The sequence below is a fragment of the Plasmodium sp. gorilla clade G2 genome (assembly GCF_900097015.1).
Source record: "Plasmodium sp. gorilla clade G2 genome assembly, chromosome: 14".
NCBI classification, from domain to species: Eukaryota; Apicomplexa; class Aconoidasida; order Haemosporida; family Plasmodiidae; genus Plasmodium; species Plasmodium adleri (nom. inval.).
In genome coordinates this window covers 519,845-544,429 of record NC_041706.1, presented here as the reverse complement: position 1 = coordinate 544,429, position 24,585 = coordinate 519,845, and the positions used below count along the sequence as shown (strand labels likewise).

Below are 24,585 nucleotides of genomic sequence, written 5' to 3'. Positions count from 1 at the left end.
AATATTATTTTTTTCGTTTATTCTATATATGAATATATTATTTTATATTTTTATATTTCATATTAATATTTTAATTTTTATGCTTGATATAGAATTCAATCGACATTTTAATTCTTGTATTTTAATTGAATATATATATATATATATATATATTATATTAATATGTTTGTAAATATGATAATATGGATCAATCTTTTCATATATCAAAAAAAAAAAAAAAAAAAAATTAACTATTATATAAATATTCTTATTTTATACATTATGTAGTTAAAAGACTTAAAACATATCCAATTTCGTATTCTTTTTTTTTTTTTTTATATATATATATATTTTATTTTTTTCTATTTAGTTTTGTTTTACATGTAAATAAACTTATATTTGATTATTATTTTATTTTAATTTTTATTATACTTTTTTATAAATGTGTGTAGTTATTACTTTAATTTTTTACATACATATATAAATATATATATATATATATATATATATATAAATATATTTTTACAATCTGAATGTTTTAAGTATTTTTGATACATATATTTCCATTTATTTTTGGAAAATAAATAAAATAAAAATATAAAATTTTTTGATAACGTATAATTTTTTTTTTTTTTTTTTTTTTTTAAATATATTTTAAAGAATGCGCCTTTTATTATATATATATAATATAATATGAAAAAGTCTAATCAAACAAAAAAAAAAAAAAAATGATAAACAAGTAAAATAATACATATATATATATATATATATATATATATATATTTCATTAAAATCTTCAGATATAAATATCTTTTTTTTTTTTCTTATATTATTAATTTATAGTGTACATATAAATATTATATAATATATGATTATGTAGAAATTAAGAAAAAACAAAAAAAAATGAAACGAATACTTTTTTATGTGATTTTATTTTATTCTATGTTAAAGAATGATATATAAATTTATATTATACTTCTGTTGAATTGTAAAAATTTATAATTAATATTATGATTTCATTGAGTGTTATTATTTCCTTCAAATTTTTATATTTTACTGTGCATATTTATAATATTATATTGTAAATGCAATAAATATATATACATATATATTTTTTTTTATATTCCTGTTACACATAATATATAAATATTTTCACATTTGTTTCATTTTTTATTTTATTTTATTTTACCTCCATTTATATATTTATATTCTTTTTTTTTTTTTTTTTTTTTGTTTTTACATATTTTAAAAATAATATACCGTTATGTGAAAAATGTGTTCATTCATATAAACGGTTTCTGATTATATATATATATATATAAATTTTTATAAATTTATATATTTATCATATAAATGAATATACATATGTATATATTTATATATATATATATATTTATGATTTAAAAAAAAAAAAAAAAAAATTGTATGATATGGTATAATTATAATACTAAAGTAATTTTTTTTTGTAAATTTTATATAATTTATTGTTTTAATTTCTTTATTTTTTTTTTTGGAAAAAAAATAATGTTATAAAAATAGACAGTATAAATTAGTTGTTAATTTTTACATATTATATTACATCATATTGTTTATTTTTGTTTTGTTGTTTTTTTTTACTTTTTTTTTTTTTTTTTTTTCTATATAAAAATTTATAACAATATATTTGTTTACATATAAATAATATTTATATATATATATGTACATATATTTTTGAAGAGGAAAAAATATGATGTTCTTACATTCTGTCCATTTTTATCCTTTTTAAAAATTTATTAATTAAACCAATTGATAAATGTGAACGCACATTTTGGTGTGTTTCACTTTTTTTTTCTTTTTTTATTTCTATAAAAAAGAAAAGAAAAAGAAAGACCTCTTTATTTATTTGTTTACTTGTTCTTTTAATAGAATAAGTTGTGTGCAAATTTTAGAGAAAAATGAATCAGTATGATCAGTGGAATCGTAGAATTCGGGTAGGAAAAAAAAAAAAAAAAAAAAAAAAATTAAGACATAAGATTAAATATATATATATATATATATATATATATTTGAATTAATTATATTACATTACTATATTTTATTTATTTATTTATTTATTTTATACCTTTTAGACAATATGGTACTGTAGTAGTCTGTATATGGAATATAAGAACGCTCTGAGGAAATCTAAAAAAATGCCAGTAGAGAAAAAAAATGAATACTGGGAAAAGAAACATGAAGAGTTTGCTACAAAGATGTTAAATAATATATATGAATTAAGAGGTAAGGCATATTAAAAAAAATAACAAAAATAAAAAAAAAATAAAAATAAATAAATATAAATATATAATACATTAATGTGTTGTATATTTTTCACATATAATAAAAAATATAGCACTATAAGTATAATTTATTTTCATTTATTTATTATAAATAGGTTGGTGGGTTAAAGTAGGACAATTTTTAAGTACCCAAGAAAACATCATGCCTGTCGCTTATATAGAAAAATTTACTAAGCTGCAAGATATGATGCCTACCTCTTCATTTGATAAAATAGAAAATATTTTAAAAAAGGAATTAGGTAATTTAAGAAAAAAAAAAAAAAAAAAAAAAAAAAAAAAAAAAACAAAAAAAAAACAAAAAAAAAAAAAAGTATATATTTTTAATATATATATGTTTGTGTCTTTCTATTTATGTGTGTACTTATTTATTTATTTATTTATTTTTTTTTTGGTTGCTTTTTAGGTAACATTTATGAAATGTTTGAACACATCGATAAGGAACCGCTAGCTAGCGCTTCTATTGGACAAGTTCACAAAGCTAAATTAAAAAAATATGATAAACATATATGCGATATAGATAGTAGAAAACCTAACGATTATAATGTGATTATAAAAATTCAACATGAAGGAATAGATCAGTTTTTGTCATCAGATATAAGTACTTTAAAAAAGGTGTCTTGGGCATTTGGATTAATAGATAAGAATTTTTATTTTACAGATTTTATAGATGAATGGCAAGATTCTGCTTCTAGAGAATTAAATTATAAATATGAATTATATCACCAATTGTTAGCATATAACAGTTTTAAAAAATCAGGAATTCCTGTAAAAATACCTAAAATATATTGTGCTCATACAACATCTAAGGTATTAGTTATGGAATATATTAAAGGATTTAAAATAACCGATACTGAATTACTTAAGAAATATAATGTGGATACATATAAAATGGTCTATAAAATTATTGATTATTTTGCTTATCAAATACATAATGATGGTTTTTTTCATGGGGACCCACATCCAGGAAATATATTAGTTATGATGGAAGAAAAGAAAAAAAAAAGAAAAAAGAAAAGAGAATATAGTAATATAAAAAGTAGTAAAGATAAAATTAATAACTTGAAAATTAAAAATGAAAATATATCTATGAAAAAGAAAAAAAAAAGTCATAATAAAAGTAATATTAATTCTAAGAAAAAGATAAGAAGACATAGAAAAAAAAAAAAAAATATAGAAATAAATAAAGAAGAAAAAAAAAATAAATATAATAATGATATAAATTATGGTGAAAATAAAAATGAGGATATAATAACAAATAATCCTAAATTACAAAATAATAGTAGTGATATGAAAAATATAATAAAATTTACAAGTTTCTCTAAAAGTGTATCTTCATCTAATGCTTCAATGGTGGATAATTTTGTGGATTCAAGATATAATATTGATAAAATGAGAGCTCCTAATAATTTTTCTAATCCTTTTCATAAATCTTTTAGTTTTGTTGATTATTCACTTAATCAAGATGTAGATTCAGATAAAATGAATCAAGAAGATTATGAATATATTTTGAAAGAAAATATGAGTGATGGTTTAGATCATATGAAAAATTGTCTATCTAGATCTCATGAATATATATCATGTGATCAATCAAGAAGTGGAGTAACATCTATTGCGACAAGTAGGAAAACACAAAATAGGGATTTTAACAAAGCTAGCGAAAATAGTATTATGGAATCTAGAGAAACAACAATGTTTTCTTTTGTAAACAATATGGAGGAATTAGTCAAGATGAAAACGGAGACAAATTTGGAACTACAGGATAAAGGAAATGATAAAATGGTTAAAGGTAATGAGAGTAACCATAAAAATGATAATACAAATATTGAGGGGAACACTAAAATTGGGGGTAACACTAATATTGATGGTAATACCAATAATGGTGGTAATACCAATAATGGTGGTAACACTAATATTGATGGTAATACCAATATTGGTGGTAATACCAATAATGATGATAATATATACAAATCCAAATGCAAAGATTCAAATTTAAAAAAAAGAAAATATTCCAAATACAATTTTGTACCTGTTATTATCGATTGGGGTTTAATCAAACAATTAGATAGTGTTATGAAATTCGCATTTTGTAAATTAGTTTATAATATTAGTTGTATGAATGTATTAAATATTATAGAAGCATTTGAAGATATGGGTTTCTGCTTTAAAGAAGATTTTACATACGACCCTGAAATATATATTGAGAATTTAAAAACATATTTTTTAAGTAAACTAGAAGAATCTAAAATTAAAAATACTGAAGGAGAAAAAGAAAGTAGTACTGCTAATACTGTTGATGAAACGAATAAAAATAAGAATATGGAAATATTAAAAAATCTTGAAAAAAAAGATGTTATTGATAAAAATCCAATTAGTGATGTGCCTAAGGATATTATATTTTTTATGAGAGTTGCATCATTATTACATGGATTATGTACTCAATTAAATGTAAAAATTAATTATTTAAATATTTTTTCAAGAAGAGCTAAAGAAGCTTTAGAAAAAATATATATACCTATAAATAATAGTATACATACCATACCAATAGATAAATGTCCAAATACATATATAGAAAAAAGAATTCATCAATTTTTAAAAACATTATTTGAAAAAAAAAAAATTTTAGGATGTCAAGTAGCTATTATACATAAAAAAAAGTTAGTTGTTAATACATGTGTAGGAATTACAAGTACTACAGATAAAAGACCTATAACAAAACATTCTTTATTTAATGGATATTCATTAAACAAAATTATTTTAAATATAGCCCTTTATCATCTTATTTGTAATTCAGTGAATGAACAAACATCAGGTGAAAGTATTCTTCTCGGTATGGATAAGAAAAAGGATAAACTGGGTGAAAAGATAAGTCAAAAAATTCAAGAAAAAATAAGTGAAAAGATAAAAATTAAATCGAGTGCAAAGGAAAAAAATCAATCCGATGAAAAGATTAAAATTAAGATAAACCAAAAGGATAAGGGTAAAAGTCAAGAAAATAATAAGCAAATAAATAATGACAATAGTAAGGACAATAATAAGGATAACAATATGAATAAATTAAACGAAATAAATAAAAATATAATACATGCAAATGATAAAACATCTAATATGAATGATAATAATAAACCTGAAAAGGAAGGTGAAGATGAAGATGAAGTAGTGGATGAAGTAGAGGATGAAGTTGTTGATGATAATAAAACAGACAATGAAAATAATTATATTACAGAAAAATTAAATGAAATTAATAAAATCGAAAACGATTATTTTTCTGCTAATGTTAATGAAAATACAATTAAATGTGAAGAGTTTGTTAAGAGTAAGGATATAAATCCTTTATCTGTTAATAGTTTTATAAGTTTTGATAGTTACAATAGTTATAATAATAATGTTAGTTGGATTAGTAGTATGAGTAGGAATAGCTACAAGAGTATGATTGAAAGGATAGAGGATGACATTGAATATAAAGAAATTAATGATGGTGATATACAAAATGATAGTAAGGTTAGTTGTATGAGTGAAAGCAAAAAGGATGATAAATATAAAGCAAGAGATAACATACATCACAATGAACATCACAATGAACATGACCATGATAATAAAACTATTAAGAGTAATAAAGATATACAGGAAAATACAAATATATATCCAAACAAATCATATAATAAAATGGATACCTTAATGAAAAAGAAACAAAGTTATATTGATGAAAAAAACTTTATAAAAAGTATAGAAAGCAAACAAATACGAAATTTCAAAAATATCATTAATGATCATATTTGTAATTATTGGGATGGTTTTATATGTAATAATAAAAAAAATATAACTATAAAAGATATATTAACTTTAAAGTGTTTTATTAAGAAACCTTTCCATGATAAAATAACTCTAAGCAAATTTATAGATTATGATCAAATGATAAACATGATTGAGAATTCCAAACATTATAAGACATCAGATAAGACATCTAAATATGGAGAGTATTTATATTTAATTGATACATATATTATATCTGAGTTAATACATAATATATCAGGATTACATTATTATGAATATATATATAAATATATAGTGAAGCCATTAAATTTGAGTGAAGAAATGTTCGTACCTATACCTTCAGAATTATTGAAAAATCAAAAACAAGAAGATTCAAAAAAGAAAAATGTGAACAATCAAACTAATTTAAATACCAGCGGTGTTACTAATATAAATTTAGATAAAACAAAAAAATATATAAAAGATAAAAAAACAAATATGACAGATAAAAAATCTGTTGTTATTGATAAAAAATCTACTGGCTTAGACAAATGGCCTAATATGATGAAGGATTTTACATCAAATACTTTAAAAAATAATGAATACAAATCAACTTCTTTTATTGGTGGTAAGAAATTTAAAAAGTCTAATACTATTTCGAATATGATCGAAGATATAAATGATGATATGAATTTCCATATTATGAATTCTGAACTTTTAAAGTTTGAAAATATTAATTTAAAGAATAAAATGTCGAGCAAAAAAAAAATTTTTGATAGTAATGAAAAAATATTATCAAAAAAGAGAAGCATAAGTGTTGATGTTTATTATTCAAGGAAAAAAATGAAAGGTAACACATAAAATTAAAAAATAAAAATATATATATATATATATAAATGAATAATATATATATATATAAATATGTAATATATATATATTTCTTTTATTTGTAGATGTTAGTAAGAAGGAGAAAAAAAAAAATAAGGATAAGAAGGATCAGAAGGGAAGTAAAATCAAAGTGGATTTTGAGAAACGTGAAAAGGAAGAAATGAAGAATGTCGATAAAAAAGACGAAAGAGACCAATCAAATGAACAGAAAGATAAAAAATATGAAGACATAGGTGAAAAATATGAAGACATAGATGAAAAATATGAAGACATAGATGAAAAATATGAAGACATAGATGAAAAATATGAAGACATAGATGAAAAATATGAAGGCATAGGTGAAAAATTTGAAGATATAGTTGAACAAAATAATGATGATAATAATGTAAAAACAAACGATGTTTATCATGACATTATAGAAGAGAAAGAAGATAATGAATGTTGTAATAATAAAATAGAAATATCAAAGGATCCTTTAAATGAAAACCAATTTAATATAAATAATAAAATGAATATTTTAATAAATAACGAAATTATAGATAATGAAAAAAAACTAGATACAAATGATCTTCTTGAAAGTACGTTAAGAAATAAAGAATCGTTTAGTTTTAAAAATAAATTTTTAAATCATGTAGATAATTTAAAATTAAAAACAAAGAAAATAAATGATTCTATAAAAAATATGTATGAAAATAATGAAAATACTTTTTTGAAAAATTTTTTCCTTTCACCCAAGAAAAATGATAATCTAGAAAGTAACTTAGATCATAAAAATATAGAAGCTAATTGTGTAGATAATAATATGTGTGAAAGTAATAGTTTGAATAATAGTGGTTACAATAATAGTTTTTATAATAGCTTTTATAATAGTCATAGTAATAGTAAGAATAGTAGTAAAATAAGAAACTACAACAATACAGATAATGTAAATAATAATGCTAATAGTGATACTATAAATTATAGTCACAATGATAATAAAAAGAATAATAGTTATAATAATAATAATATTATTATGGGTAGCCAATATGTTTATAATTATAATAACAATAAAGATATATTAAAAGAAAATCAAGATAAAAAATTTAATATGAATAAATTTAATAGAGTAACATTATCGAATCAGAAAGGAACACTTTTTAAGAATAAAAAAGATGAGCTATTTTTAATTGAAGAAAGAGAAAAGAGATCACATAGTTATAGTGACTGCAGAAATGAATCACATAATGAGATGAAAAAATCATATATGGAAAATATAAATAATATAAATAATTATAGTAACAGTAGTATGAATTATTTAAACTATTATATTAATAATAAGAAGAGTGCAAATTATATGAATGCTAATGGTGTGGTCATAAAATATGATGATTATAATGATAATAATATAAATAATAATATGAATAATAATAATGAAGGCAATAGTACTAACAAAATGAGTTTTTTTACAAACACTATATTGAATACTTTTCAAGATAAAAATAATAAGACAAAAAAGAAAAAAGAAGTGAAATGCTTAAGTAATGAAGATAGATATTTTTATAATTTAGAAGAAAGAAGAAAATATTATAAATATAATTTTGATAAAAATATCAGGAAATTATTTGATAATGTAGATACAAAAACTAGTGGTGAAGAATCAGCAAATAGTGTATTGAAAGAAAAGTATAATAAATATCATAAGAGAAATAAAAAATATAAAAAGCTCTTTGAATATATTAAAGAGTTAAAAGATCATATAAAAAAAACAAGTGATCATATTAGAGAGGCAAATGAGGCATTTATAAGAAACATAAAACAAAAGCAACATGTAGAGAAAAAAAATGATGTAGAGAATAAAACAATTGAAGAGTGTAAAATAATTCAGGAGAGTAAAAATGATGAAGACAATAAAATAAGTGAGGACAATAAAATTAGTGAAGACAATAAAATAAGTGAGGACAATAAAATTAGTCAGGACAACAAAATTATTGAAGAAAATAAAAGTATTGAAGAGAATAAAAATATGGAAGAAAATAAAAATATTGAAGAGAATAAAACTATTGAAGATAATAAAACTATTGAAGATAATAAAACTATTGAAGAAAATAAAAATATTGAACAAAATAAAAATATTGAAGAGAATAAAAATATTGAAGAGAATAAAACTAGTGAAGAAAAAATAACAAACGATGACAAATACGAATTTATTCAAGATACGGAAGAACTTATAAAAAAGGTTACTAAGAAAGATCAAGAATTGTTGAAAAAATTAATAGAATATAAATACCAAATATTAAAAAAACAAAATAATAATCTTATGAAAAAAAAGAATAAACAAAACATATATATGAATGATTACTCAGATAATATAGAAATGTTTAGTGATACTGAAACAGATTCTACTAATTATTATGATCAAGATGATGCAGATTATGATGAGCATATGGTTGAATATAATAATTATCATGATGAAAATAATCCAAATACAAAAGATTATATATTTTATGATAAAAAGAAAACTAGAAGAGAAATGAAAGAGTTACGACGATTTAATGAAAGGAAAAAAAGATTAGAAACATATCTAATTATGAATAAGTTATATAATCAAAATAAAAAAGGAGTTATTTCAAAAGAATATCATACTATTAATAAAAAAACAGATGTATATTGGAGACTAGCATTTGCAAGAAGAAATATTAATGTATTAGATAACGTAACACAAGAAGATCTAAATAATCAATTAGAAATGTTAAAATCTAATGGAAAAGTTTCAAAAAAAGCAACAACAAATAATAAAGAAAATGAAAATGAAGAAAAAAATAAAAATAATAAAAATAATTATATGAATAATAGTAGTAATAATATAAGAAATGATCAAGACAAATCATTAAATGAAAATAAAAATTTTGATAATAAACTTAAAATGTATGTAGATAATTTTAATATTAAGCAGTATAATAAATATATATCATTATTCCAATTAATGCATTCAAAACCATATATTCTGGATCCTTTAATTTATGATTCTAAAAAAATACTAGATAAATTTATTCCAATAAATGGTAGATTTACTGCTAAGGCATTATGTAAATTATTTGCATTTGTTAATAACCAATTTTTTTTTCCATCATATATTATTAATAAAATAAGAAAAAAATATACTATTGATAAAAGTATAGAAGCTTTAATATTAACTGGAGCTATGAGTAGAACATGGGGCATGGGATTTCAACTTTTTGAATGTGAATATAATGCTGATATTAATGATGAATTTAATTTATATAAAAAAAAAAACAAAAAGAAATATAAAACAAAAAATGTATCTTCTAAAAAAAAAAAAAATAATAATAAAAAAAAAAAAATTGTAGGATATGGACAATCAGATTTTTCAGGATGTTTGGCTTTATCATTTCCAGAAATTGATTTATCTATCACTATACTTTTATCTGACATATTTAAAGGAGCAGATGTAAAAGAAACAAAAAAACAAAAAAAAATATATAATAAAATATATAATTTGTTATATTTTTTTATTTATATTAGTATATATTATTTTGTCTTAATGTCTTCTGTGTGTGTCATAAGATACGTGTTAAATCATTAATGTTATTTAATTTATTTCATTTTTTTTATAGGTCTGTCATCTCTTATTAGAATATATATTAAAATTGTATGGACTGAAGCCTCAATGGAAAGTGCCTATAGAAATGTCTGAACTTGTCAAAGCTTTTTGAAATAAAAAAATGAGAAAAATGGAGCTTTCTTTTTTGTTATCCTATAATTTATAATATTGCTCTAATATATACACACACATATATATATATATATATATATATATATATATATTATATATGTTTACTTCCTAATTTTTTTAGTTGTAATTTTTTATTTTTTTTTACATAATAGACACATGAATATACCCTTAATAATTTTCATTAATTTTTCATTTCAACAAAAATAAGTACATGGCTAAATTAAATATAAATAGTGTAATTTATGTTGCATATATAAATTATTAAGATATTATTTTATTTGATTATATATGTGTTATTTCATATGAACAATTTTATTTTAATAGTTTTCCTTGTCTTGTTTTATTTGATTTCATTTTGTTTCATTCTGTTTTATTTTTTTTTATTTTTTTTATTTTTTTTTATTTTCTTTTTTTTTTTATTTCTTGCGTTTAAAATGTTTTTTTAATAAATACATAAATGAAATTCATATTAATAATTTAAATATTAGAATATAATATATATATTTTTTAAAACATATAAAACATTATATATATATATATATATATATTGATATATATATATATTATATATTATTTAACTAAATTTTAAACATGTATACGTCTATTTTATATAGAACTAAATAAATATGTAAAATATATATATATATAATGGAGAAAAAAAAAAAGAACAGATAAAAGAAAAATACTACTTTTATAGATAATATTTGTTTTGTTAAAAAAAAAATAATATATATATATTATATATATATATATTTGAGTAAACAATTATGAAAAAATATATACCTTAATATATATATATATTGTGTATATACATAAACATGTGCAAAAACAATATCTTATAACAAATATAAATTAAAAAAAAAAAAAAGAGAAAAAAAAAAAAAAAAAAAAAAAAAAAAAGAAATATGATAATATATATTAAAACATATATATCAAAATTTTTATTAGGTATATTAATAATGTTATTATTTTACAATTAATATAATAGGACCCCACGTTTTGTAATATATATTTTTTTTTAATTGGCTGCTTTCTTTTTTTCCACTGGTTTTAAAATCTAAAGAAATAAATACATGTAAAGGTAAAAATATAAAATATATGTAAATATAAAAATATATTCTTTGTCTATATATATATATATATATATATATATTTATGCATATTTAATATTCATTTCCTTATATCATACTTGAAACGAACACATTAATGTCTCGTCGACACTCATCATTGCACCGGCATTATCAAATTCTCCACAATAATTAGGAGCAGAAAATAATGTAACTAATTGCCTCTTTGCAAAAAATTCATATCCATCCTCCACCACCTAATTAAAAAAAAAAAATATATATATATATATGGTAAATATATTCATACATACATACATATATATATATATATATATATATATCTTAAAATAGAATATAACATTTTTTCATCCAAACAATTATATATTAACACATATTAGTAGTCATATAGAAAAAAAAAATAACATTTATTTAATATATTATACCTGATGTGCCCTGCATATTAAATCTAATTCATGTTTTCTTAAAAAGTTATGAACAACATCTTGACCGAAAGTAAAAGAAACTCCTCGATCATTCTCCCCCCAACCATTAATTTCTTTTTCTGGATCAGACCACAATAAATCACATAATAAACCTATCAAAATAAATAAATAAATATATATATATATATATATATATATATATTATATATATACATAATATTTTCCTCATTTTATTTATTCATATCATTTGTCAAAATACCATTATCAGGAACATCAGTAGGCCTTGTTATTTTCCTTATTTGTTCCATATTATTTAATTCAGGTGATAAACCACCATGCATACAAAAAATTTTTTCGTCAATTATAGCTGCCACAGGTAAGCAGTTAAAGCAATCAATAAAAGTTTTCCACAGCTTCACACTATATCTTCTTTTACATTCATCATAGAATCCGTATATTCTATTTATTGAAGCACATTCGTGATTACCTCTTAATAAAAAAAAATTTTCAGGATATTTTATTTTATATGCTAATAATAAACAAATGGTTTCTAAACTTTGTTTCCCTCTATCCACATAATCACCTATATAAATAAAATAGATATATATATATAAATAGATATATATATAAATATATATATATATAAATAGATATATATGAAAACATTTATGTATATACATATATATAAATACATATATTTATATTTCTTTTTTATTTTAACCTAAAAATAGATAATTTGCATCGGGTGGAAATCCACCATATTCAAATAACCTTAACAAATCATAAAACTGTCCATGGATATCTCCACATATTTTTATTGGTGCTTCTAATTCTAATAAAATTGGTTGGTTTAAAAATATTTCTCTACTTGATAAGCATAATATTTTTATTTCATTTTCTGTCAAATTTACATTTTTTCCTGGTCTAGTTCCACGAACTTCTATTAGTTTTGATATTACATTATCTATATCTATTTCTAATGCCATAATAAATATTTACTTGAGCAAATTTATATTAATCCTTCAAATGATATAATAATAATTCTTCCAACAATTATTTTATTAATCATTAAGAATGAATTTATTTTATTTTATATTATATTTTTTTTTTATTCTTTTTATATTATTTTTTTATTATTTTTTTTATATTTTTTTTTTGTATTTTTTTTTTTTTTTTTTTTTTTTTTTTCTATCGTCTTTATGTGTGTCCTTTAATTATATATATATATATTATACATATATATATACATATTTATCATATATTATAAATAATTCTTTTTAAATATTTTATATATTTTCCTTCTTTTTTTTTTTTTTTTTTTTTTTTCTGATTATGAATTATATAATTTAATAATTTTGAAAAACAAAAAAAAATATAAACATTGGTTTATATTGCTTGAAATTGTCAGATGAAATAAAAGAAAGTTACATATACAAAAATAATCTTGGATATATAATTTTTTTGTAACATATAATATATATATATATATATATATATATATATATATATATATATTTATTTATTTAATATATACACCTCATTTATAATATAATTCTTCCAATTATGTTCTGTCTTTAGAAGTACTACACAAAGAACAATTATTATTCTCTTTTTTATTCTTTTGTATATGAGAAGGACAATTTGATATAATCTTTATTGTTATATCTTGAATATTATTAAGTTTTTTTTTTTTTTTTTTTTTTTTTTTTTTTTTTTTTTAATTATATGTATATATATATTTATTTATATATATATGCATATAAAAAGATTTAACTACGTATTAATAATATTCCTAAATAATATATAATTATTTTTCCTTCTCATAATTATTGCAATATATAACAAAACATATTTTCTTTTTCCAGTATTATTATAATTCACTTAATATTAACAATAATACACATATTTATTTATATCTTTTTAGTTTTTCTCCTCGCTTTATTTCTTCCTTGTTATTTGAATTTCTCTATGCTAATATAATGATAACATACATAAAATAAGTAATATTATAATATATCTTATTATGCCTTTTGTTCTGTTACTTTTATATTTATTTTTTGGGTGTGTATTAAATTTATATATATATAAATGATTATTTTGTTTTTCTTTTTTTTTTTAAATATTCTTTTGTATATTTCGCTAAATAAATAAAAATATATATATATATATATTAATATATTATATTTATATAATTATATATGTATATTTCCTTTCCTTTTATTTTATTATATCTTACTTAAAATTATATAAAATTTAAAAGATTGTTAATTTTTGAATAGAGTACGAATATGTAATAATGTCAATTATATTTTCAATTTTAATTGACATGTATATGTGAAATATATGTTTTAAAAAAAAAAATATATTTATTTTGTATGTGCATATTTATAATATTATATATATAATCATATAATATTTTATAAATATGTATTTTATAAAATGGAAACATAAAAAAAAAAAAAAAAAAAAAAAAAAAAAAGAAAAATTTAACAAATCAATATATTAAAAAGTTAATATTATTATAAATAAATATTACGAATAATATATATATACATATATATATTTTTTTTTTTTTTTTTTTCTTCTTTCTTTTCTGTTTTCTTTATATAATACGAAATATTTTAATCATCAATTAAATATATATATATTATGTATTATATTATATTATTATATATATATATATATATATAATATTTTTTTTTTTTTTTCATATTAATATATAAAATTTTTTAAAGCAAAGAAAAAAAAAAAAAATAGGAAAATAAATAAAAAAAAAAAAGAAAAAAATATATGTAATGATAATGTATATTTATTATTTCATATTTGAAAAAAAAAAAAAAAAAAAATTAAATTAAATAAAAATATATATAAAATAAATGTTTTAATCAACAAAATCTACACACTAAAATGAAATATAAATATGTAATATTATATTATTTATATATGCAATAATTATTTTAATATTATTTATATATATATATATTATAATAATAATAATAATATTTTATTATATATACATAAATATTGTGTATAAAAAAATATAATATTAAAAGAAAAAAAGAAATTTAAGGTTAACATTAATTTAATTTTTTATTTTATAATAATTTTAAGATTATATTAAAATTCTTTTTTTATGAATTTAAAGAAAAAAAAAGAAAAAAATAAAAATAATAAAAAATAAAAAATAATTTATGTTTCATATTTTATTAAATTTTATTCATATATGTATTCTTGCATAATATTTATTTTTGCCCAACTAAATATAATTTTAGTATTCTTTAAAATATATATATATATATAATATATATATAAGAAATAATTGGAAAATATAGAAAATGTGAGAGAATTAAGGAAAAAAAAAAAATATATATATAATATATATTATATATATTTATATAGTTATTCATTGCGAACGTTTTAAAATAGTGAATGATATAAAGAAAATGTTTGCCTTCGTATTATATTATTAAAAAATCCTTTTCCAGATTTTTATTTTTATATAATTTTATTTTAATAAAAGAAATAATAAAAAGAAACGAAAAAAACATGTATTTATAAGAGTATATATGTGTGCATGTTATATTATATATATTATATTATATTATATTATTAAGGGAAACTATTTTTTCTATATATAACATAATATCCTATATTTGATTTTATTTAAATATAATATTTTCCAAATTTATTTTATAATAATCCGTATAGATCAACATTATATATATTAATTTCTTTTAAAAAAATTAAAAATTAATGAAATGTAATATTAAGAATATATAAACATATTTATAATTGTGTGAATGAATATATTTATTTTATCTTATATTTGATGTATAACATTTTTTTTATGAACAGGTCATGTAATTTTATGAATACTTTTTATTTTTTTTGGCTACCTTTATTATTGTTTTGTGGCTGTTCATAAAAAAAAAAAAAAAAAAAAAAAAAAAATACATACCATATATATATATATATATATATATACATATGTATGTTCATATAATGCTAAGTTTATCTTTGTCATGATTCTTTTAAAAAAGGTTTCTTTATATTTTATTGGGTAACATAAAATATATGATAAACATACAATTATATATATATATATATATTAATATATACCTATTAATTATGTTTACATTCCTATATAGCCCTAATTAGGATATTCAACAGGATATTATCATGAACAAAGAAATGTAACCTTAAATACATATAAACATTTTAATTATTTTATCATTAAATATATATATATATATATATATATATAGTATATACCATAAATGATAAAAATCTTTGTATTCAATACAAATGTATGTTTTCCTTTCATTATTTAAATACAATATAAAAATTTAGGTGATGAAAACATATTCAATTTTTTTGATGTTCTGTTGTTTTTTCATGTACATTATATTTAGTGTCTAAAATATATATCATACGAAAATATCTTCCAAATAATAGTCACAAATTTTGACATATTATTCGGTGTTTCAAGTCTCCACTTTATAGTGAATATAAACAATATATATGTTATATATATATATATATATTATTATATATATGTATGCATATTTTTTTTTTTACTAAAATTTAATCTTGGAGAGAATATATTTTAAAGTCTTATAAAAATATTAAACTTCATAAATTTAATATATATAATAATACATCTTTATGAAATTAAATGAATTCAGTAAAAAAGGAAGGAAAAAAAAAAAAAAAAAAAAAAAAAAAAAAAACATATTAATTGTCACAACTAATTCATATGACTAAATAATTATAACAATAAGAATAATAATTATTATTATAATAAAAATATATATATATATATATATATATTTATGATTTCTTACCATTCACATATATATATATATATACATATATATGGTATAAAAATCAAAAATACTTTTTTTTTATTTTTTTTTTATTTTTATTTTATTTTTATATTTATGATTCCAATACAGTGTTAATATCTTTGTATATTTTATCTAGTGGTCCTTTTTCTCTAATAAATTTACAACTGACACCATCTGAAATAATTCTTCCTTTTTTTTTATATTGTTGATATTCATCTTTAGAGAATGGTGTAAATCCCCATTTATTACTAACAAAAACTTTTTGTCTTCCTGGGAACTTATATTTAGCTCTTCTTAAGGCTTCACAAGCTTTGCTAACAAAATTTTCTTTAGTTCTAATAGAAAGTAACACTTGACCAATATCAACTCTAGCAACAACACCATTTGGTTTACCAAATGCTCCTCTCATACCAGTTTGAAGTCTATCAGCTCCTGCACATGACAACATCTTATTAATTCTTAAAACGTGGAAAGGATGTATTCTTACTCTTAAATGGAAATTATCTTTACCACAATTAGTAATCATATATTTGTTAGCACTAATACGTGCAGCTTCTAAAGCTTCAGATGATATCTGTTCATATTCGTAAGAAACTAAATGTACTACACCACTAAATTCATTAACATCAGCTTTCTTTCTACCCATATCATAAATTCTTATCTTAGGGTCAGGAACACCTCTACAGTAACGACTCTTTGGGTAGGGTTTATTTTTACAGTACCTATAACACCTTGCTGGTCTTCTTCCCATCTAAAATATTTATAAAAAGATAAAATAAAAATAAATTAATTTATTATATAATATAAATATATATATATATAATATATATATTAATATTTCTCAGAATATTTTTCCTTTTTGTATTTATGATTCATAAAAAAATGTATAAAAAATTTACAAAAGCTAATATAAAATAAATATTCACAAATTTGTTATTAATTAATAAACATATTTATATTATCACAAACATTTTAATATTCTCAAATTTTATATTATTTTTTTTTTTTTATTTCAATCTTACCTTGTTATTTTATATAAAAAAAAAATATATATTAAAGTTGTTCTTATATATTTTATATTTTTTAATTTTTTAATTTTTTAATTTTTTGTGTTATTTCTTCTTATATATGTCACAAATAAATTTAAAATATAAAATAAGCCTTTTTTTTTTTTTTTTTTTTTTTTATTTTTAATTTAATGACATAATAAAATGACGAAAAAAATAATAAAAAAAAAAAAAATTTCCAAAAAAAATTTCTTAGAAATAAATGATATATAATATAATAAAATATAAATGAGAAAAAATAAATTTATTAATATAAATATGTATATATATATATAAATATATATTACTTTTTACATATGTAAAATTTGTGAGTGTTTTTTTATTTTTTATTTTTTATATATGGAACGAACTAAATATAAATATTGTATATATATTATATATATATATATACAAAATAAATAAAATATAAAGTATAATTTTTCTTATAATATAAAAAATAATTAATATTTATTTCATATGTATATAATATACTAAATAATTTAACAATTAATTATAATATATATATATAAATAATAATTTATTTCTATAAGTATACACCAAAAAAAGAATAATGTATAAATATATATATTATATATATATTATATTTTTATATAAAGAATGATTAAAAATATGAATTTATAATATTATATTATATAAATAATTATTATATATAATATTAATATATATTTATAAAATATAAATTATATTATATATATATTAGGTTTTAATTATTTTAAGGTATAAAAAGCGAACTAGGAATATATATATTTTTATTACAATTATATTATTATATTTATATATATATATTAATGGGAGAACAAAGGTTGCCATATTATTTTTTTTTATTTTTAAAAATAAAAGTCCAACTTTTTTAATAATATTAAAACAAAACAAAAAACAAAAAATATTTTATATTTTTTAATTTTTTTAAATAATATTTTATGTCATTTATATTATTATAAATAAGAATATTATATAAGAAAAATATATATGTTGTATACATATAAATATATATATATATGTCAACCCCTTTACCCTCTAAAATTATATATATGGCTTTTAATATAGTAAAATAAAAAAAAAAAAAAAAAAAAAAATTATTTTCTTTCTTAATTTATTATTTTTTAAATATTATTTATTAAAAATACATAAAATAATATATTTATAATTATATTTGTTATCATTTTGTTACATGTAGATTTTCATATGTTATTTGAAATATGCATTTAAATTTTTTTTTTTTTTCTTTTCATACTGGTATAGGTAATATAAAATGAATGCTTCTTCATGGAAAAAAATAAAATAAATAAATTATATATAGTTATGCATATAATCAATTTGTTTACATTATATATATATATATATATGTGAAATACAAATTATATGAATAGTTTGAACTTTTTTGGTATGTTCTTTAGTGTATGTATACACTATATATAAAACTTAAAAGGACAACATTAAAATATATATATATATATATATAAATATTGTATATACAATATGTATTCTTTACAAGGTATTTAAAAACATTGTTTCATTATATGCTATTTTATTTATATTGTTGTATATTAATTTTATTTTTTCCTTCTTTTATTTAATGTGTTATAATATCAAGACAGATTAAATATTATTTTGAATAAAGTTATTATTATTTAAAAAAAAAAAAAATAGAAATATTTTATTTTTGCCCATAAGAATATTAAACATATTTGTATATGAAAAGGGAACATATATATTAAATTATCATATTAGATATTATATATATTAAGAAATATATAATTATATCATTATCTAGAACCAACAAAAATAATATATATATATATATATATATATATATATATTTTTTTTTGTGTGTGCTGTTGTTTTAAATATAACAACTTTTATGAAGATCGAAATGTCTTTTATTTTTTTAAAGAATAATCCAAATGAGCTTGATTGATTTATATAATGTAAAAAAATTTTCTAAACCATTTAAATTATAAAAATAAAATAAAACACATTATAACCATGACATAATATAATTATAAAGTGTTGTAACACTATTATATTTGTAATAATTTTTTATGAATTATATATTTTATTTTAATTATCTTGTGAGTCTTATAAATATATATATATATATATATATAGAAAGACTATTATTATATGCTATAATCAATTTATAAAATATTTCCAAAAAAAAATAAAAAATTAAATAAACAGATGACATATGATAAATACATAATCATTAGTCAATAATTATTTGGATTTAAATATATTATATATACTTTTAAATTTTTATGAAAAAAATTATATATAATATATATATATTTAGAATTATATATGAATACTTTGTTTTACTTTAATGTATACTTTCTTTTTAAACTGATAATATAAAATTGTATATATGCATTATTATGTTTTTTTAAAAAATATTATTTTTTATGTACTTTTTTTTTTTTTTTTTTTTTTTTTAATAATTATTTTAAAAATATTAAAAAAGGAAAAAAACATCAAATTAAATAAAATTAAAAGTTCTTGTCGAAAGTATGAAAAATATATATAAGAAATATTTTTATATTATTTTATAAAATTAGAACCACAACACAACCCCTGTTTCTTAAAATAATAATAAAAAATATAGTATTAAATATTATATATATATATATATATATATATATATATATATATTATCTACAATAAAAAAAAGTGTTTCTTATTATAATAAAACATTAATGCAGAAAATTATTATATAATATAATGATATACATACATAATTTTATTATTATTATAATATATATATATATAATATTATAATGATTTTATATTTTCAAAAGCAATATATATACAATAACAAATAAATCAAATTCTTTTGGGGATTTATTTTTATATAAATTTTATAAAAAGTATTTTGATAAAAATACAATTATATATATATATATTTTTTTTTTCTTTTCTTTTCTTTTTTTTTTTTTTTTTTTTTTCTTGATTTATTATTTTTAGCCTTTTTTGTTTTTTTCCCAGTTTTTCTTCAATTTTTATGATGTTGTTAAATATTTATATATAATATAGATTATATAAATATATAATATCTTATTTTATATATTTATAAAAAAAAAAAAAAAAAAAAAAAAAAACATATTATATATATAATATATTTATTTATTTATATATTGATAAAAACTATTTGTTGGTTTTATAAGATTACAATAGAAAGAACCAAAAAAAGAAAAATAAAATAATAAAAATAAATGGCTTGAAAAAGTCCAACTGTAATATATTTTATATGTATCATATTATATATTTATATAATATTAAATATATAAATAAATAATATATATATATATAAATATCTATATATTATATGTTATACTTGTATATGTTTTTTTTCTTTTTTTTCTTTTTTAAAAACAAAAAAATCTTAAGTTGAAGATAATATATATTATATATATATATATATATATATATATATATATATATATATATATTAATTGTTGTTATAAGTATTAAAAATGAATCTTTTATGACATCATGTGATTATATAATATATGTTCTATATATATATATATATATATATATATATATATATATTAATATATATTATATTTATGTTTATATAATCCTTCTTTTTTATGTTTTTATATTTTTGGTTTTATGTTATTTTGCACATTTAAAAAGTAAACACAATTTAAAAACAAAAAAGAAAAAAAAAAAAAAAACATCTTGAACTTTTTTTTTTTTTTTTATTTTTGTTTTTTGCTTTCACATATATATAATATATATATATAATATGATTATATAAATATATGTACATATATAATAACAAAGAGAAAAAACAACTTTTCTTCTTCATCAGACTATATATATATATATTTATATTTATATATTTTTATATTAATTATATAAATAGTTTTATAAAAATAAAAATTAATACAACATAATATATATATATATTATTTGTTATAATATAAAATATGCACACAATATGATGGGAGAATATAAAATATATAAATAATATAAATTTTTAAAATGTAATAATATATATATATATATATATATATATATTATTATGTATATATAATATATATACATATATATATATGATGAGTAAAGAAAGTATTTTATTTTATTTTATTTTTTTTTATTTTTTTTTTTTTATGTTATTATAAATATTTAAATATTTATTTTATTATTTTTTTTTTAATCTGCATAATTAATAAAAATATATGTATATTTTCATAAAATTTATTATTTATTTTTATATAAATGTTAAAAAGTAATAAGTTTATATATATATATATTAATTTATTTATATCCAAATAATCTTTTTTTTTTCTTTTCTTTTTCTTTTTTTTTTTTTTTTTTTTTTTTTCTTTATATGATTGATAAAAATATTTAATATATATATTATATATATAATTAAAAGATTTAGTCATATACTTATAATATAAACGTTTGAAGTTTATATTTTAGTGTATAAAAAAATATAGATTTTTTTTTTTTTTTTTTTTGCAATAGCATAATTATAATATTCTAGTATTATAATTTAAAAACATTTTGTATATTCTTCAACTGTATTAAGTATATTACAAAGAAGAGTATTAAAAAATAAATATATAAATATATATATGTATATGTAAATTTTATAAGTGTGCTATACTATTATATAATAATACGATGTAGCCAAGAAATATATATATATATATATATATATATATATAACAAAATATATATTTCTTTTTAATATATTTATATTTATATGTTGTTTATTTTTATATCGTTTGTAAATTTTGTTTCTTGTGATAAATATTATGTGTATATATTATAAACATATAAAAGAATAAGAGAGCAAATATAATAAATATAAATATATGTATATATATATATATATATATTAACACATATCTATAAAACAATTATCATACAACAAAATGTCAGGTGCTGCTATAGGAGTAGAAAATAGATGCTTGATGAAGAATAAGAACAAGAATAATAATACTTGTGAACATGTAAATGTAGATATTAATTATATAATAAAAGATATTTATGGAAATAAAAATTGTAAAAAAAGATGTATACAGTTTATTGAAGATGATACAATATATAGTGATGATATAGATTTTAGAAGAATGAAAAATAAAAAAATAAAAGTAGAAAATATGTGGCATAAAAGACATGATAGTAATGACATAAATAATAATGATGATGATAATGATGATGATAATAATGATGTTAATAATAACGACAATAATAATGACAATAATAGTGACAATAATAGTGACAATAATAATGACAATAATAATGACAATAATGATAATCATGTTAATACCTTTAAGATATATAATAATTATAATGAGAAATATGAACAGTATGATAATATAGATAAAGACATTTATCATACATGTTCCATACAATCACAAGAAAGATCTTGTATTGATGATTATAATAATAATAAAAAAAAAAAATATAGTAATAACATTAATAATAATAATAATAATAATAAAAATTATTTTATGAATTATCGAATCAATAATGAGAATATAAAAAATTGTAATAATATAGATAATAATGATGATACAAATAATATTGATAGTAAATATGATACAAATAATATTGATAGTAATGATGATACAAATAATATTGATAGTAATAATAATAAATATAATCATGAAAATCATAATTTTTATCATAAGAAAAGAAATAAACAAGATATATGTTTAAACCAAACAGAAGATAAATATTTATTATCCAAAAAAACAGAATCACTTGTTGATACCATATTATTTAATATCCATTCATGTAGTGAAATGAAACAAGCTAAAAAAATTATGTTACCTTTATTAAATGATTTTATTCAAAATAATTTTTATAAATATATTAATTTTTATGAAGATAATGAAAATTCAACAAAAAAAAATAATGTTGTAGAGACACTACAAAAAGAAAAAAAAGTTTTAATCAGTGCAGTCAAAATGCAATATCAAAAAATATTACAGTTACAAAAATTAATAGAAAATCAAAAAACTGATATAAAAAAAAAAACAGAAGAATTAAATCAAATCAAAGCAAAAGTACATCAATACTTTTATGATATAAATAATCCAAATAATAGAGTCTTCTCAATACTTTCTCCGGATGTATATTAAAATGTAAAATAAAAATAAAATAAAATAAAATAAAATAGGACAAATGAAATATATGTATTCAGATATATATAATATAAAATTTTTTTTTCTTAGGATTTGTTATACATATGTTTATTTATTAACTTTTGTTTTTTTTTTTTTTTTTTACATATAATATCTTATTTTATCAAATAAATCATATAAAATGCAAAAAAATAAAATAATATATATATATATATATATATGTATGTATTTTTATTTTTATTTTTATTTTTATTTTTATGGGGGATGTTGGAAATATTAAAGCATATTTTAAAATGGTATATAAAAGAAAAAAAAAAAAAAATTAGTGATATTATATTTTTTTAATAATATATGAAGAGAATATTAACTATAAAAGAATAAATTAA

At 17.0% G+C, this 24,585-nt stretch overlaps 4 protein-coding genes across 4 annotated transcripts; 2 read left to right on the top strand and 2 right to left on the bottom strand.

Moving 5' to 3' along the window:
• Positions 1-1,913: 1,913 nt before the first annotated feature.
• Positions 1,914-10,648, top strand: PADL01_1414200 (atypical protein kinase, ABC-1 family, putative; the record flags this gene model as incomplete). The annotated part of the gene is made up of 6 exons (XM_028684421.1): positions 1,914-1,949; positions 2,088-2,238; positions 2,393-2,536; positions 2,701-6,897; positions 7,001-10,383; positions 10,550-10,648. The coding sequence occupies 6 exons, from the start codon at positions 1,914-1,916 to the stop codon at positions 10,646-10,648; spliced, it is 8,010 nt and encodes a 2,669-aa protein (XP_028540501.1).
• A 1,038-nt stretch (positions 10,649-11,686) lies between these two features.
• PADL01_1414100 (serine/threonine protein phosphatase PP1) lies at positions 11,687-13,164 on the bottom strand (the record flags this gene model as incomplete). Its single annotated transcript, XM_028684420.1, has 5 exons — positions 11,687-11,725; positions 11,858-11,992; positions 12,179-12,330; positions 12,438-12,761; positions 12,900-13,164. 5 exons carry the CDS (start codon positions 13,162-13,164, stop codon positions 11,687-11,689), a joined length of 915 nt encoding a protein of 304 aa, XP_028540500.1.
• Positions 13,165-17,116: 3,952 nt separating this feature from the next.
• Positions 17,117-17,776, bottom strand: PADL01_1414000 (60S ribosomal protein L10, putative; the record flags this gene model as incomplete). The annotated part of the gene is made up of 1 exon (XM_028684419.1): positions 17,117-17,776. One exon carries the CDS (start codon positions 17,774-17,776, stop codon positions 17,117-17,119), a length of 660 nt encoding a protein of 219 aa, XP_028540499.1.
• A 5,205-nt stretch (positions 17,777-22,981) lies between these two features.
• Positions 22,982-24,196, top strand: PADL01_1413900 (conserved Plasmodium protein, unknown function; the record flags this gene model as incomplete). Its single annotated transcript, XM_028684418.1, has 1 exon — positions 22,982-24,196. The coding sequence occupies one exon, from the start codon at positions 22,982-22,984 to the stop codon at positions 24,194-24,196; it is 1,215 nt and encodes a 404-aa protein (XP_028540498.1).
• Between the last annotated feature and the right edge of the window lie 389 nt (positions 24,197-24,585).